The sequence below is a fragment of the Panthera tigris genome, chromosome A2 (assembly GCF_018350195.1).
Source record: "Panthera tigris isolate Pti1 chromosome A2, P.tigris_Pti1_mat1.1, whole genome shotgun sequence".
In the NCBI taxonomy this organism is placed as follows: Eukaryota; Metazoa; Chordata; class Mammalia; order Carnivora; family Felidae; genus Panthera; species Panthera tigris.
Window position 1 is genome coordinate 160878672 of NC_056661.1, and position 14729 is coordinate 160893400.

Here is a 14729-nt window from a genome sequence, read left to right on the forward strand (position 1 = left end):
TTTAATTTTTTTTAATGTTTTTATTTATTTTTTTGAAGGAGAGAGAGACAGACAGACAGACAGACAGACAGAGCATGAGTGGGGGAAGAGCAGAGAAAGAGGGAGACACAGAATCCGAAGCAGGCTCCAGGCTCCGAGCTGTCGGCACAGAGCCTGATGCGGGGCTCGAACTCACGAACCATGAGATCATGACCCGAGCTGAAGTCGGACGCTCAACGGACTAAGCCACCCAGGCGCCCCTTAAATGCTTATTTTTGAGAGGCGGGGGGAAGGGCAGAGAGAGAGGGGGACGTAGGATCCGAAGCGGGCTCTGCACTGACAGTAGACAGCCCGATGCAGAGCTTGAACTCACAAACTGTGAGATCACGACCTGAGCTGGAGTTGGACGCTTAACCGACTGAGCCGCCCAGGCGCCCCTGTACCTTCCTTCTTTCTAAGGCTCGTAAGACGACTTATGGATACTTAACCTCATTTCTTTGTGGTGCCCGAAAGAGGATTGAAGTCACTTGTTTATCCAATAGCATCTATGGCCAAGGTGGCTCATTAAGCTTGCTAGCAGCTGATGTCACACGGTCCCAGGGTAGCTGTGTGGATGGAGAGAGGGAGGCTAGCTAAAGGTCCCACAAGGGTCAGTGGACCTCTCTTAGACCGCAAGCTGACTTACACAGATAACAATGGGGAACGGTTTAAAGAGAAGTCACTGATGATTTCTAGAAAGGTAGATCACATTCAGCTCTGCTTTGCATAAGGGATACTCATTAAATTGGATATCCTAGTTGATAGGAGGCTACAGAGTTCTGCGCAGCAACACTAAGCGCATTTGTATTTGCTCCAAAGGGAAGAAGAAAATGGTGGCCGGAAGAGAGGCAGAGGCACCGGCCTTGGCTGTAGAATCCACAGTGCTTCCGGCCCCTTCAGTGGAGACCCGTAGTTCCCACAGTAATCCCAGCCTTTGTGAAGTCGAAGTAGATGGACCCAGGAAAATCAAGAGGACTTACAGACCCCGTTCAATCCAGAGGTCATGGTTTGGGCAGTTCCCGTGGTTAGTAATCGACCCCAAAGAGACCAAGCTCTTCTGTTCAGCTTGCAAAGAAAGACCTAGTCTCCACGACAAATCATCCCGGTTAGTCCGCGGTTACACGGGGCCTTTTAAAGTGGAGACTTTGAAATACCACGAGGTCAGCAAAGCACACAAGCTCTGTGTCAACACCGTGGAAGTCAAGGAAGACACCCCTCAGGCTGCCCCGGTCCCAGAGATCTCCAGTGACCTGATGGCGAACATGGAGCACTTTTTCAACGCCGCCTACTCCATCGCGTATCACTCGAGGCCCCTGAATGACTTTGAGAAGATCCTGCAACTCCTCCAAAGCACCGGGACCATGATCTTGGGCAAGTACCGCAATCGCACCGCGTGCACGCAGTTCATCAAATACATCTCTGAGACTCTCAAGAAGGAGATCCTCGAGGATGTCCGGAGCTCCCCTTGTGTGAGTGTGTTGTTGGACAGCTCCACGGACGCCTCCGACCAGTCCTGCGTGGGGATTTATATCCGCTACTTTAAGGGCATGGAGGTGAAAGAGTCGTACATTACTTTGGCCCCTCTCTATAGTGAGACGGTGGACGGATACTTTGAGACCATCATCTCTGCCCTGGATGAACTGGACATCCCCTTCCGGAAGCCCGGTTGGGTGGTCGGCCTGGGAACCGATGGCTCGACCATGCTGAGCTGCAGAGGAGGCCTCGTGGAAAAGTTCCAGGAGGTCATCCCCCAGCTGCTGCCTGTCCACTGCGTCGCCCACCGGCTGCACCTGGCCGTGGTCGACGCTTGTGGGGGCATCGATCTGGTGAAGAAGTGTGACCGGCACATTCGGACCGTCTTCAAGTTTTATCAGTCCTCGAATAAAAGGCTGAACGAGCTGCAGGAAGGCGCGGCTCCCCTAGAGCAGGAAATCATCCGCCTGAAGGACCTGAACGCCGTCAGGTGGGTGGCCAGCAAGAGGCGCACGTTGAACGCGCTCATCGTGAGCTGGCCGGCCCTGGCGAGGCACCTCCAGGGCGTGGCGGAAGCCGGGGGCCAGATCGGGCACAGGGCCAGAGGCATGCTGAAGCTGATGAAAAGCTTCCATTTCGTCAAGTTCTGCCACTTCCTTTTGGACTTCCTGAGCATCTACAGGCCTCTGTCCGAGGTGTGCCAGAAGGAGATCGTGCTGATTACGGAGGTGAACTCCACACTGGGACGGGCCTACGTGGCCCTGGAGACCCTCCGTCACCAGGCAGGGCCCAAAGAGGAAGAGTTCAACGCCGGCTTCCGGGATGGGCGGCTCCATGGCATCTTCTTGGACAGAATGCAGATGGCAGAGCAGCGGTTCCAGGCGGACAGGGAGAGAATGATCCTGACCGGGATCGAGTACCTCCAGCAAAGGTTTGACACAGACCGGCCCCCGCAGCTCAAGAACATGGAGGTGTTTGACACCATGGCCTGGCCAAGTGGGATTGAACTTGCCACTTTCGGGAACGATGACATTCTTGCCCTTGCCAGATACTTTGAGCTCTCCCTTCCTGCAGGGTACAGCGAGGAAGCACTCCTGGAGGAGTGGCTGGGCCTGAAAGCCATCGCCAAGAACCTCCCGTTCTCCATGCTGTGTAAGAACGCCCTGGCCCAGCACTACCGGTTCCCCTTGCTGAGCAGGCTGGTGGCGGTGGTGGCCTGCGTGCCCGTCTCCACCTCCTGCTGTGAGCGGGGCTTCAGTGCCATGAACCGGATCAGGACCGACGAGAGGACCAAGCTCTCCAACGAGGTGATCAACATGCTCATGATGACGGCAGTGAACGGTGTGGCAGTCACGGAGTACGACCCCCAGCCCGCCATCCAGCACTGGTACCTGACCTCCTCAGGCCGGCGTTTCAGCCACGTCTACACTTGTGCCCAAGCGCCACCTCGCTCCCATGTGGGTAAGTCCGTGTGACAGAGTTCCTGGATGTGGGAAAACGAAGGGAGAGAATCTTATCTTCCCAATCCCATGCTGACCTTGGACACGGAGGTGTTCGACACTGTGTCAGCTGTCACGATAGGCGTGGTCTCAGTGGGTGAGCGAGACACGACATCTACCCTCACAGAGCTTATGATCCGGCTAGGGAGGCAGGGCATACTTGCTGCGGGCAGCAGGGAGTAGTTCTGAGAGCACGAATTTTCGGAGCCAGTCTGCCCGCTGGTTCCGCTAACCAGTGTGTGACGTCGGGCAGGTTAATCGCATTGTGCTTTGGTTTTTTTTCTGTAAAGTGAATTAATACGTGTCGAGTGCACAACGTCTGGCCCCTAATGCCAGCGGCACCCTCTGAAGGTTAAGACCAGGACTGGAAGTAACCAGAGGACTGGACAAGCTGGGGCAGTGAGCTCACGTTCTCCGCGGTGCTGTGTCGGCTCTTTCGGGAGGGAAGAAGTCAGGTCAGAGGGGCCGAGAAGAAGATTCTAGGTGGAGGAGAGGGCTGGAGCATCCTGGGCAGGGAGGCATCTGTGAGGGGGCACAGCCCAGCTAGCCTGGGGGCCGGGGTGGGGACGGACTGGAGGGACGCTTATGTTATATGGGAGGTGAGTTACTGAGTCTGAAGTGAGCAAGTCTCCTCTTTTCAAGTAGTCCCTGAAAACCAAAGAGGGCCTCCAGGCTATTCGTGTGTCACTTCTCAGTGACAGCAATGAAGTTTCTTCCTTGACATCTTGTTGTTTCTGGTCCCCTTCCATTGCTTGTGCTCCTGTGTGGTTACCGCCCGGTCTGTGGTCATCAGCTGCGGACAGGGTGTCAGGCTTGCCAGGGGCTCCCCAGGAAGCAGGGCGGCCCTGGCCCCATTGCTGGGCAAGGGGAGGGGCCTGGGGTGGAAGTGGAGAGAGGAGACGGGGAGAAAGGTAGGGAGCTGGAGAGTGAATCCTTCGCCCACGCGTTTGCTGAGTGAGCTGCTCCCCGTGTCCAGCCATGTGGGGGTGAAGGGTGCTCTCAAGTGTGCCCTTTTGCAGGGGGCGGTGGGACTAGTACATCTGAAGCAAATACAGGGCACTACCGGATTTGATAGGATAAGGCCCTCCTTCCCAGGCAGGGTTCTCAACCTCAGCACTGTGGACACTGAGGGCTGGAAGGTTCCTCGTTGTAAGGCCCGGCCTGTGTGTGATTGGGTCGCCAGCAGCACCCCTGACCTGCACCCCTTACATACCCACTGGGCCCCCTTGGCACTCACCCAGTTGTAGCGATCAGAAGTGTGTCCAGGCATTGCCACGTGTCCCCTGGAGGGCAGAATCGCCCCAGGTGAGGCCCACCACCCCAGGGTGAGAGAACAGAGCAAGTCTAGAACAGGTCTGCCAAGAGCAGCGCAGTCATATCTCCAGGCTGTTCTGCATTCTCACCCAGCATTCCTTGGGGCACAGTGGATATGGGAAGGGGTCGTCATCTAATCTGTTTTCCCCTCCGTGTAACTGTGGGTTCTCTTTCCCCTCGCACAAGGACCAGGGCTCAGGAAGGAGAAGATGGGGGCACTCTATGTGGAGGAGGCTGTGACCCAGAAACCGCCCGTTCCACCCTACAAGGAGCCGGTGGAGATCCTGAAGGACTGCATCATGGACCCTCCTGACAGGCTCCTGTACCCCCCTACCAGCCAAGAGGCCCCCAAGCTGTCTTGACGGAGAGCTCACGTCGGAGCAGGAATCCTAGGGATTGCCTTGGAGGCCCCCCTCCCGCCCCCCCGCTGCTGCCTTGCCCCTGGGAATCATGGTGACAGGCTCTTTGCAGAATCAAGGCTGCCCTAGAGTCTTTGCTTGGGGGGGGGGGGTGCTCTCCAAGCACCAGGAAGTGGGCAGCGACAAGATAGTTAAGCCCACCTCCCAGAGGCAGGGTAATCAGGAGCACAAACCTGCTTCCCAAGGCCCCTTTCTGAGCAACGGTGACCTCCTGGCACTTAAATAAGCAGAAAGGTTCCTAGCTCAAATTCATTTTTAAGGTGCTTCAGGAAATAATCCCATCATGAAATATTCCACCCCATGATCTGGTAGCAAGAGGACTTCTCTGAAATGGGAGAGAGGCTGTTGGGGCTTTCAGAAGCACCCCCCACCCCAGCATCCCCCCTGGATGGTTGGGGAGCGTTCTGGGGAGGCTGCCCACAGCCTCAGTGGCATGGAGGAGGCACTGTGAGGGCAGAGGATCACCAGGCTCTAGGGACCACCGGCCCGGCTCTGGGTCTCACCCTGGCTCTACAGCAGAAGCAGGGAAGCTTCAACTTCAGATGGGACACTTGTACCAGAGAATTTCTCTACCTCCTCCAGGGGCTCCCTTAGGAGGGGCAAGCCAAACCCTCTCCACAGAGCACTCCAGAGAGGTCATCCCGGGACAATGGAGGAAAAGTCTTTCCTGGAGGGAGCCTGCTGCTTCTCTGCGGTGGCGGCACTTATGTTTGACCTGAGCCTGGTTTCCTGAGGAGCAGACATGTCCACGCTTTCACTTGGGAGGCTTGGGCTCCAGCCCCAGCTCTGCCGCAGGCAGAGGTTCAACCGTAATGAATCTCTTCCTCTTTCCTGTGCCTCAGTTTCCCTCTCCATGACGTGGCAGCAGAGAATTCAAGTGCCTGCTGGCTCCTGGTCTGCCACTGGGCTGATGAGTGACGGCGCCTCCAGCTCCCCAAAAGTCAGACCTCGGGCTGCACAGAGTGGACGTAGCTGCCTTCAGCCCTTGTCCTCGTCCCTTGCTACCGACGTCCTTATTGCAGGAACAGAGCTCCCTAAATGTGCCATCAGCGTGGTGGCCTAGTCCGCTCTTCCCAGTTCTCTGGGACCCAGCCTGGGAGTCACTAGGGGTGCTTGTTAAATATGCTCAACTCCTTACCTGCTTGAGCGGATATCTGGGACTGGGGCTCAGCGACGGGCAGTTTGGAGCAAGGTCCTCCAGGAACTTCATGGGCTCACTCAAGCTTGAGAGCACTACCCTGGAGGCCCAGAAGGGTGTCTTGCACAACTATGTTCCCACTCCCCCTCACCCCTCTCCCCTCACTCCCTGAAGCAAAGCACTTTTCCCTCCAGGGCACTTCGTTTTGGCAGGTTCCTAGGCTGCTTATCTGCTGGGGATGATGTGGGGCCTGGGTCCCGCCTTCCTAACCTTCCTGGGTAGGAAACCAGGGGAGGTTAGAGAGCAGGTTTGACCCCTGCCTTTTGCTTGTTTTAGACAGGCAGGAAATGGTGCTGCGTCCTGGCCTTGCGCCGGGGGCCCCCCGCCCTGTGCTGCATGCTAAGTCGCCTGGCCCTCAGCCATCGCTCTGTTCTCTCCTCTGTCCTGGGAGGTGCTGAGAGCCTCTGAGATGCTGGTATGGGCTGTCGCCTTCTAACCACCACCCCCCCCCCCGGCCCGCCCCGGTTCCCAGTGTTTCTGACTCTCCCTTCCCGTCACCCACCTTTAGCACTTAGCCTTAGTGCCATTGTCTTCCTGTTTTCTTCAGCTGCGAACCAGGAATTCGTCCCCACTTTCTGCCTTCTATTAGTCTGTGGAAATGCCTCTCTTCCAGCCCCAGGGTCAGGGGTCTGGGGTATACCACGGGCCTTTAGAGCTGCAGCTCTGGCAGTGTTACTGTCCACACCGAGAGGGAGCCCAGGCCTCCCTCCCCCATTCACATAAGGTTCTGTGGGGAGTTCAGGACTCTGCCCTAGGCGAGGTGCTGGGGCTATAAATTGGTGGGGTGGAAGAGAGAAAGACCCCTTAAAATAGGGGTCGTTGCCCCCACCCTGTCCATAGATCCCAAACGAGGTGACTTTCTGGCAAGCATCCTCCCTGGGGCTCTTCCATCCTGTAAGAATCCTCAGAGCACGAGGCTAGTCCCGCGAGCAGTGTTGTGTGTGTGAGCTCCACACACACAGTTCCCTGTGCAGCTCTAGGCGCTGAGGTGGAGGCCAGGTAGGGAAGCATCCAGCCTCCACATCCATGTACTGAGGAAGCCTCCAATACCAGCTTTTGAGAAAGTTGGGCCCCTTGGAGCGGGTGATGGAAAATGTGGGGTTTTTTTGTTTTTTTTTTTGTTTTGCAGCGATTTGCACTGTCCACATTTCTTGAGAGGCACAGGCAGCCTAGTTAATGGCACAGAGGCCTACCGACGTTTTTGTGCAGGACCCCAGGGCTGACACGTGGTGAACACCTTTGCTGGAGACTATTACCCAGCCTGACCTCTTTGGTTTTGTTTCAAGGCACTTGCTGCATTTCAAATCCAGGGCCTGGAGACACCCTTGTTGGAGAGGCTTCCTATTTTTGCCTCACAAGAAAACAAGCTGAAGAGAAGGAGCAAGCCTTTGGCCAGAGTCCTAGCCACGCCTCCACCCTCCTGCACCAGCAACAGGCGCAGATCCTGGCGTCCTCCCACCCCTGATGCCCAGAGGGTCTGACGTTCTGAGTAACCGGCATTATAACTGATGGTTTGATTTCAGTAGCCATAGAGACCAGGTGGGAGGGAATTCAGCCCCCTGCCCTCGCCAGACACCTAAGACAGTGTAACCTACCCCAGACCTTTTGGTTCTTCCTCAAGCCTACGTTGGGTTCCTGGGGCGCTAAGTATTTAGCAAGGCAGCGTGAAGATTGGCCGATTCCCTCATTCAGGTGCCCGTCAGCCAAGGATACTCAGGGCGATATCGGCAGCCTCTTCTGGCTTCAGAGACGTGCAAATGAGGTTTAAAACCCCACGTTGGATTCGCAACTTTTTGCTCCCTGAATAAAGCCGTTTATTTCGACCCATGCTTGCGTCCTGTGAGTCTCGCCGGTCAAAGCTCATCAAGAGCTGATCGAAGCTGGATCTGGCCCCTCGGAAAGCCCGCCCCTGCCCGAGCGACGCGCTCGCGCCTGCGCGGGGGCGACCGCGCGAGCTCCCCCTGGCGGCCCGTTCCTGCTGCGCATGCTCGGCGCCAGCGGCCGGCGGGGACCCAGCACACCTGAGCGTCCGCAGCTCGGCCTGGCACCCCAGCCTGGGCGTCCCGCGTCCGGCCATGACGGCACACTCCTTCGCCCTCCCGGTCATCATCTTCACCACGTTCTGGGGCCTCATCGGCATCGCCGGGCCCTGGTTCGTGCCGAAAGGACCCAACCGCGGGTAAGGATGGCGTGCGGGCCCGGCCTTCCTGCGGACCCCTCCCCGGGCAGCGTCAGGCGGTGCAGCGAGCTTTGGGTCAGGGCTCGTTCGGCGCCGCCTTCCTCCGTTGTCCTCACTGGCCGCCTTCGGCTCGGAACTGGCAGGCGGTCGGGGCCAAAGAGCAGAGCCGGTGGTGCTTTAGAAAGGTGGAGGGCCGGCTGACGCGGGAGGCAGTTAAGGGTTCCCCCCCCCCCTCCCCCCAGTGAAGCTAGAGGCCATGGCCGGCCGCTGATGCGGTTTGTCCACCGCTCACCAGCAGTGACCTTGAGCGAACGTTAGCCCTTCAGGCCTCACTTTCTTCATACGTAAAATGTGGATGATGGTGGTACGTGCCTTTTAAGGCTATACTGTGAGGAATACCCGAAATAACACATGTAAAACAGCGCATGGCACGGATTATGTGTTGAATAATTTTTAGCAGGTTTTGTTTTCTGAGCGGCCCCTAGCAGATTTCTGTACCTTGTGGTCAGTTTATCAGTTACTGCATCAGTTACTGTGGGTCAGTTTATCAGTTCCTCAGCTACGAAGGGCTCTCCCCTGAACTTGAACTTGATTTTAAGTTCCTCTACGTGGAAGATTGTCTCCTTCACCACCGTGGACCCCAGTGCCCAGCACAGGGCTGGCCCACAATGCTTAGTAACGTTGAAGGAATGGATCCAGTGTAATTCCTCTGGCACTGACTTCAGGTGCTTTAGACCAGGGGTCCTGGGGCCTGATTTGGATTTGGGTGGAGGCTACTTGGACAAATGGGCACTGTCCCTGATCCTGAAGTCCCACAGCATCACTTTGTGAACCATTTTAGTATCTCACCTCTCCTGCAAACTTTGGTGAGTTCTAACTGAAGTCTCTCCTGCTGCATTTTAAGCTTCTGAGTCCAGAGTCCTCTTTGTATGGACACAGAGCTACCTGTTCCCTTGGTAACCACTCACTCTGCCTCAGAAATGGCTCACGGTCTCCTTGCTTCTTGCCAGCTTCTGTTTTCCATCCCGTTGCCCAATGAAGTTTGCATTGCAGAGAACATTCCATGGTGTGTTGCTGCAAATGCAACTCCGGGGGTGGGGGTGGGGGGGTATCTTTTCCCAGCATGGCTGCAATAAGATGGTAGGTGGTGGAGAAGGGAGGTAAAGAGAAGGTCCATAATGCAACTTGGATGCAGTCATGGTGGGCTTTCCCCTGGGGTGACGCTTGAGTTTTTATCTCCCCTCTTAAATTGTCACCCTGAATAGAAGTCAGCCTCCTGTGTTCAGGTGGCATCAGGAAGGCCAACAGGAAAGGGGCTGACACCAGGAGCTCTTTCTCTGGCCCTGGCCTGGCCTTGGGAGGGTGCTGGTTCCACCCATCCTGACCTGACCACCGCTTCCATTGCAGAGTCATTATCACCATGCTGGTGGCCACGGCTGTCTGCTGTTACCTCTTGTAAGTACCACTCCCCCAGTTCGACGTCTTCCCTCCTCTCCCTAAGCCCTGCCCTCTCCTCTGTCCTGGTAGTGACAGATTCCACTTTTGAAAGGCTGAGTCTGTAAAACGTAGGGGAGCAGGCAGTTTGGGATGGCACAGAGAGCAGGGGGCTCGAAGTCCTGGACTCTGGGGTCTGGTTCCAAATGCGGCAGCCAAACAAGCTTTGTAGCGTCCATGTTTTCTCATCTGTGAACTGAGCGCTCTTTATGCCCGACCGGGCACCAGAATCACTGGGAGAGATGGAAAGACACAGCATTCAGGGCTCCACCCTTGACCCACTGACTCAGTTTTCAACATCTGCACTTAGGAGTTCATATTTCTAATACATGCTCCTGGGTGGTTGTGATGTGGCCGGTTTCAAATCATCAGATGAGCAGGAGTCTTCAAACTTGGGAAGGGGGCCCTGGGGATGTAGAGAATAATTCCAAGGGATTCAAGAACCTGGACAGGGTGAGGGAGTCAACATCTGCGTCCTGAATGCCCAGATGTTCTCTTCCTAAAACTGCCACTCACGATAGCCCTGCCCCCTTTACAAAAGAAGACACTCCTCCTTCCACCCACACCCCTTGTATGTCACCCTGCTCCAAGTTTAAATCATCCTGCCTGCCAAACCAGGGGATAAGTCCAAGTTCTGGTTTTGAGGGAAGCCTCTCCCGTGATCAGTCAGGCCATGGGAAGCCCGTGTGGCCTCCCCTCCGCCTGGGTCTCATACGCTATCTCTGTGGGTTATGCTTGGCATAGTTGGGGTATTCTGAATTCAGAACAATCAAAATAGGACGGGTAACAGTGATGAGCTACTGATTCTTTACAAGGTAACAGAGGGGCCTGGTTCAGTCGGTTAAACATCCGCCTCTTGATATCGGCTCAGGTCATAACCTCATGGTCATGAGATTGAGCCCCATGTCGGGCTCCGTGCTGAGTATGGATCCTGCTTGGAATTCCTTCTCCCTCTCTCTCTGTCTCTGCCCCTCCCCAGCTGGCACTCTCTCGTTCTCAAAAATAAATAAATAAAAACTTCAAAAAAATAAGAAACAATAATGAGAGGTAACAGATTGTTTTAAAGACAACTGGAATAAAGAATAAAAGTAACGAGTATTTTGCAAGACTGCCAAATTTTTCAAAATGCATAGATTAAGGCCCACATGTAAAATTTTTTACATGATGTATTTCGTATTTGGGGTGTGTTTTGTAGTTAAAGCCTGTTCTATCTAATTAGATCACGAACTATTTATTCCTCTGAGTCAGTTCTCTCATTTCACTTCATACGATGTTAAATACTTTCTACCCCCATTAACAACAAAAAAATAAAACTTGCTAAAAAATAATGACCCGTACTACGTTAGCTTAAATGTTAGCTTAAATACATGAGGATGTACGTTTTTTCAGGATTCTCCCGAGACAGAACGTCTCTAAGGCCCTCTGTGCTGTTTCTTGGCCTTTCGGGGCTCGGCAGAATGTCCTCATCTGTCTCAGGGAGGGCCTCAGAGGGGCTGGGGCTCGATGGCACAGAGACCAGGACATAGAGGGTGGTGGCTGGGAACAGCAGAGACGGCGTGTGCGTGGGATGTGGTAACTACAGACACCAGATGGACGTAGGGGAAAGGGAGACTGGCCGCAGACCGGGCACACACAGGTGGAGAGGTGGGGCAGCTTACAAAATGCCACGCCTGGAAATTATGTTCCACAAAACATCAACTCTGGGTTAATGCCGATGATAAGCAGACTACAATTTCTGACAGCTTACAGGCGTCAGCCACGTGACTGGCTGCTGGGGGTTGCGGTGTGGTCTGAGGTCAAACAGCTGGAGCCTTCCTGCAAAACCAGATGGAGCACCAGGGGACCGATTTCTGGCATGTGAGGTCATGCACCTTTAGAGTCTCTGGGGACCCACTACTGTGGGCACACAAGTCCTGACAACAGGGTCTGGCCCTCCCGCCCCACCCCACCAAGATGTGCAGCCTGCCCATGTTCCCTGGAGATCTCCCTGGCCTGAAGGACAGCTCCCGTCCTGTCGCCAGCAGGCCTCAGCGTGGGGCTCTCTGGTCATCAGCCCTTCCTAGGAGGTAGTTCTTCGTCTTGCTCCTAGAAGTAGGTGACTCTGACGTGCCTGCTGGCAGACCAGCCCTGTCCTGCTCCCAGGTACCGGCTGGGGGAGGCCCAGACCAGAGGTGTCCTGGGCTCAGCTGGGAGGCCCCTTCAGCACGCCTCTGGAGGCCGTCTTACCCCTTCCCTGTCCCAGAGTCCAGCCCCAGCCCGGGTCTTAGAAATCTATGAAACATCAGATCAAACCAGACCTAAGCCAGAACCCACGAACCCCGGGCCAACCTCCTGTGCTGGCCAGACTGGGGGAGGGCTCACGGGACCCTTCACCTGGAAACGCAGACCCCTGTGTGTCTGCCGGCTTGGCCACGTGACCGGACGCATGGCGCGAGGTGTGGAGCGTGGATTTCCTTCCGGCGTCCTGGCTCACCCTCCCTGTGCTGTCCCCGGCAGCTGGCTCATCACCATCCTGGCTCAGCTGAACCCCCTCTTTGGGCCGCAGCTGAAGAATGAGACCATCTGGTACGTGCGCTTCCTGTGGGAGTGACCGTCGCCACTTTGGCCCCAGGTACTGGGGGCCCAGACAGACCCCGCGGGTGGGACAGGGGCCTGGCGCGTAGGAGGAGAACACACAGGGCAGTCATAAGAGTTCACGTTTACACTCAGGCATTCATTTATTTGGCAAAAAGGAAACAAAAAGAGAAGATGCAAAGCACGTGTATTCTTCCTGGCGGTGCCGCAGGAGGGTGTGAGGCACCAGGGCTGCATGCAGGATCGGGGTCCTCAGGGGAAGCATGGCAGGCCCGGCCACGGTTGTGGGTTTGCAGGCCACAGAGGGCGTGGCCAGAATCTGTTGTGAGGGAGGGAGGCTCGGGGCACAGGGGCCATGACGCACAGACTGGACACAGGGGCAGTTGAAGTCAGCCTCGTGGCTGGGGCACAGACAAGGACAAGGAAATTCTCCAGGGAGGGAGGGGGGAGGCGGTGGTGGAGAAGGCGTCTCCGCGGCAAGGAAGTGACCCCTTCGTGTGATGTGCTTTTCAGGTGCCCCAGTTCTCTGGATGACTTTGGCTGTACTGTCCCTGATGACCCCTTTGTCCCCACCCTCACAGCTGTATCTGAGTCCCTCCATGCTTCCCACCCCAGGATCTGTCTGGTTTGGGGACCTCCTGCCTTCTCCATCCAATCTGGGCCTTGGGAAGCCCCAAGTTCAGAGTCAGGCTGGAGCAGAAGCTATCCGGCCCTCAAACTCCCCCTGCCCCTCCCAAGTAGATCCCGGCTAGGAGCTGACTGGGGGGTGGGGGGACCTTTCTCTTACAAATGTGGCAGCCCCAGAAAGGGCATGTGTTCTGTGGAGAAGGGGGGTCCAGCCTGGGATGCTACAAGCCTGGGGGGCGGGACCAGAGAGGAAGCCCTGGGTGGGGAGTCAGCTGGTCCTCATCAGCTCTGCCACAGTCCTGCCCTGTGACCCCAGGAAGCATCTCTGCCTCTGTGGGCCTCCTCACCTCCTCACCCTGTGAGATGGACGCAGGGCGTCCCAGAGGTCTTCCCTGGGATTCTGTAATTTTCAGACACTTACAGATGTGGAATTCCCTAAGAAAGTTGAAGTAATGGAAAAACATTCACACACAAAAAACAACATAGTAATTTGGGTCAGGATTGAAAGCTGTATGTTTACTTAGCATTCTTTGTAGTTATAAAGTCACTTAAATGGGCTTGCTCAGAAAGCTGTATCTCCTTAGAATAATATCCTGTTCCATCTTCCTTCCCTATCTTGGCCCCTCCTCTGTGGATAAGCTCCCTGCAGCCTGGAGGGCTCAGTCTGGGCACAGGCCCAGGACTGGATTCCATCCTTTGACTACAGTGGGGTGAGTTTCAGAGCCCCCCTCATAGTAGCAGCTAGGTCACCCGGAGTTAGGGAGGATGAACCCGGAGTTAGGGAGAGATAGATGCAGGTGAGGTTTGGGCGGCACTGGGCCACTGGGTCCATCCTGGCCCGTGTCCATTCCTGCTCTGGGAGCACCTGGCCTGACAAGGCGTGGAAAGCAGAATGTGCAGGAATCAGATGAGAGGGAACCCAGGACCCCTGCCCATACTCTCCCTCCTCCCAAGAGAATTGAGGCTGAGACCTCAGGCATTTGCCCATGTCCCAGAACTAACTGGGGTCCCCCGATCTGCCACGCTGCCTCCCTGGGGGAAGACACCAATCTCCAATATTTGTTGAGCGTATTTATTTAATATTCTATTTAGCGGGCATTGTCTTTGGAACAGTGGTAGAATGTGCTATGTCTCACTTAGATTTCTTGGTTCTGGGCTTGGCCTGTTGCTCAGAGCTCCCAACTGGGGCTTCCCTTTGACATGCCAGCTCACCGCACCCCCTTTCAAACTCCCTTCCTGTCCTGACCCTCTGTGGCCCTCCTGGAGAGGGGGCTGTGGAGTGTGGATTGTACTGAAAACCTGATCCATGACTAATGAGCGGCGGCTAAGTCCTGGCTGAGGCCACGCTTGCTGGCTGCTGCCCCCCTGTCCACCCAGTTCGAATGTGCTCAGTGGGTGGCTTTGGGGCACGGGAGAGACCGGCAGCCGCTTGGAGCCGCAGTTCTGGATCGTGCACACTGAAAACTACATTCTCCTGAGACCGGAAGGAGAATACAGCCGTCCCAGGTTCTGCCCAGAAGCAGTTCCGGCAGGAGAAGGAAGATGATTGTTCCAGTGGAAGTCTGACCGGCCTCTTCTGTGCCCCAGATACAGAGAGCACGGCGCCTGAGGGTGAGCAATAAAGCAGGCCCCCCAAGTCTCCAGAGCGTGTCCTGCCTCGTTCCTGAATACCTGAGCGCACCCAGTCTGCCCGCCCCTGCCCCTCCTGCAGGGGCCGGAGCAGACTGAGCAGAGGACACTGGTCCTCCAGGGCCAGGGAGGGTGGTTCTTGCGCAGAGACGGAAGAGGTTTGGGGGTGGGGAGGCACTGGGAGGAATGAGGGACCAGACCACTGAGGGCTTGTCACCGGCTGAGGAGCTTGGATTGACCCAAAGGGCAAAGCAAAGCCATGAAAGGGTTTTAAGGCAGGGGAGTGACGTGACCCAATTTGATTT

General features: G+C 55.9%; 2 protein-coding genes across 5 annotated transcripts in view; both read left to right on the forward strand.

Moving 5' to 3' along the window:
- The window catches only part of ZNF862 (zinc finger protein 862), a 37457-nt gene extending 29711 nt beyond the window's left edge, over positions 1 to 7746 (forward strand). For 3 of the 4 annotated variants that reach the window (XM_042974950.1, XM_007090914.2, XM_042974956.1), the window contains exons 7-9: positions 838 to 2952; positions 4491 to 6336; positions 7208 to 7746. In XM_042974950.1, coding sequence (XP_042830884.1) covers positions 838 to 2952; positions 4491 to 4666 — 2291 coding nt within the window. In that variant the 3' untranslated portion in view covers positions 4667 to 6336; positions 7208 to 7746. Of the gene's footprint in view, positions 1 to 837; positions 2953 to 3280; positions 3405 to 4490; positions 6337 to 7207 lie in introns of those variants that run through there. The other variant, XM_042974954.1, reaches the window with a different exon arrangement.
- Positions 7747 to 7874: 128 nt separating this feature from the next.
- On the forward strand, positions 7875 to 14438 carry ATP6V0E2 (ATPase H+ transporting V0 subunit e2). Its single transcript, XM_007090878.2, has 4 exons — positions 7875 to 8100; positions 9508 to 9555; positions 12091 to 12205; positions 12682 to 14438. The coding sequence occupies exons 1-3, from the start codon at positions 7997 to 7999 to the stop codon at positions 12182 to 12184; spliced, it is 246 nt and encodes an 81-aa protein (XP_007090940.2). The 5' UTR covers positions 7875 to 7996; the 3' UTR covers positions 12185 to 12205; positions 12682 to 14438.
- Positions 14439 to 14729: the final 291 nt, after the last annotated feature.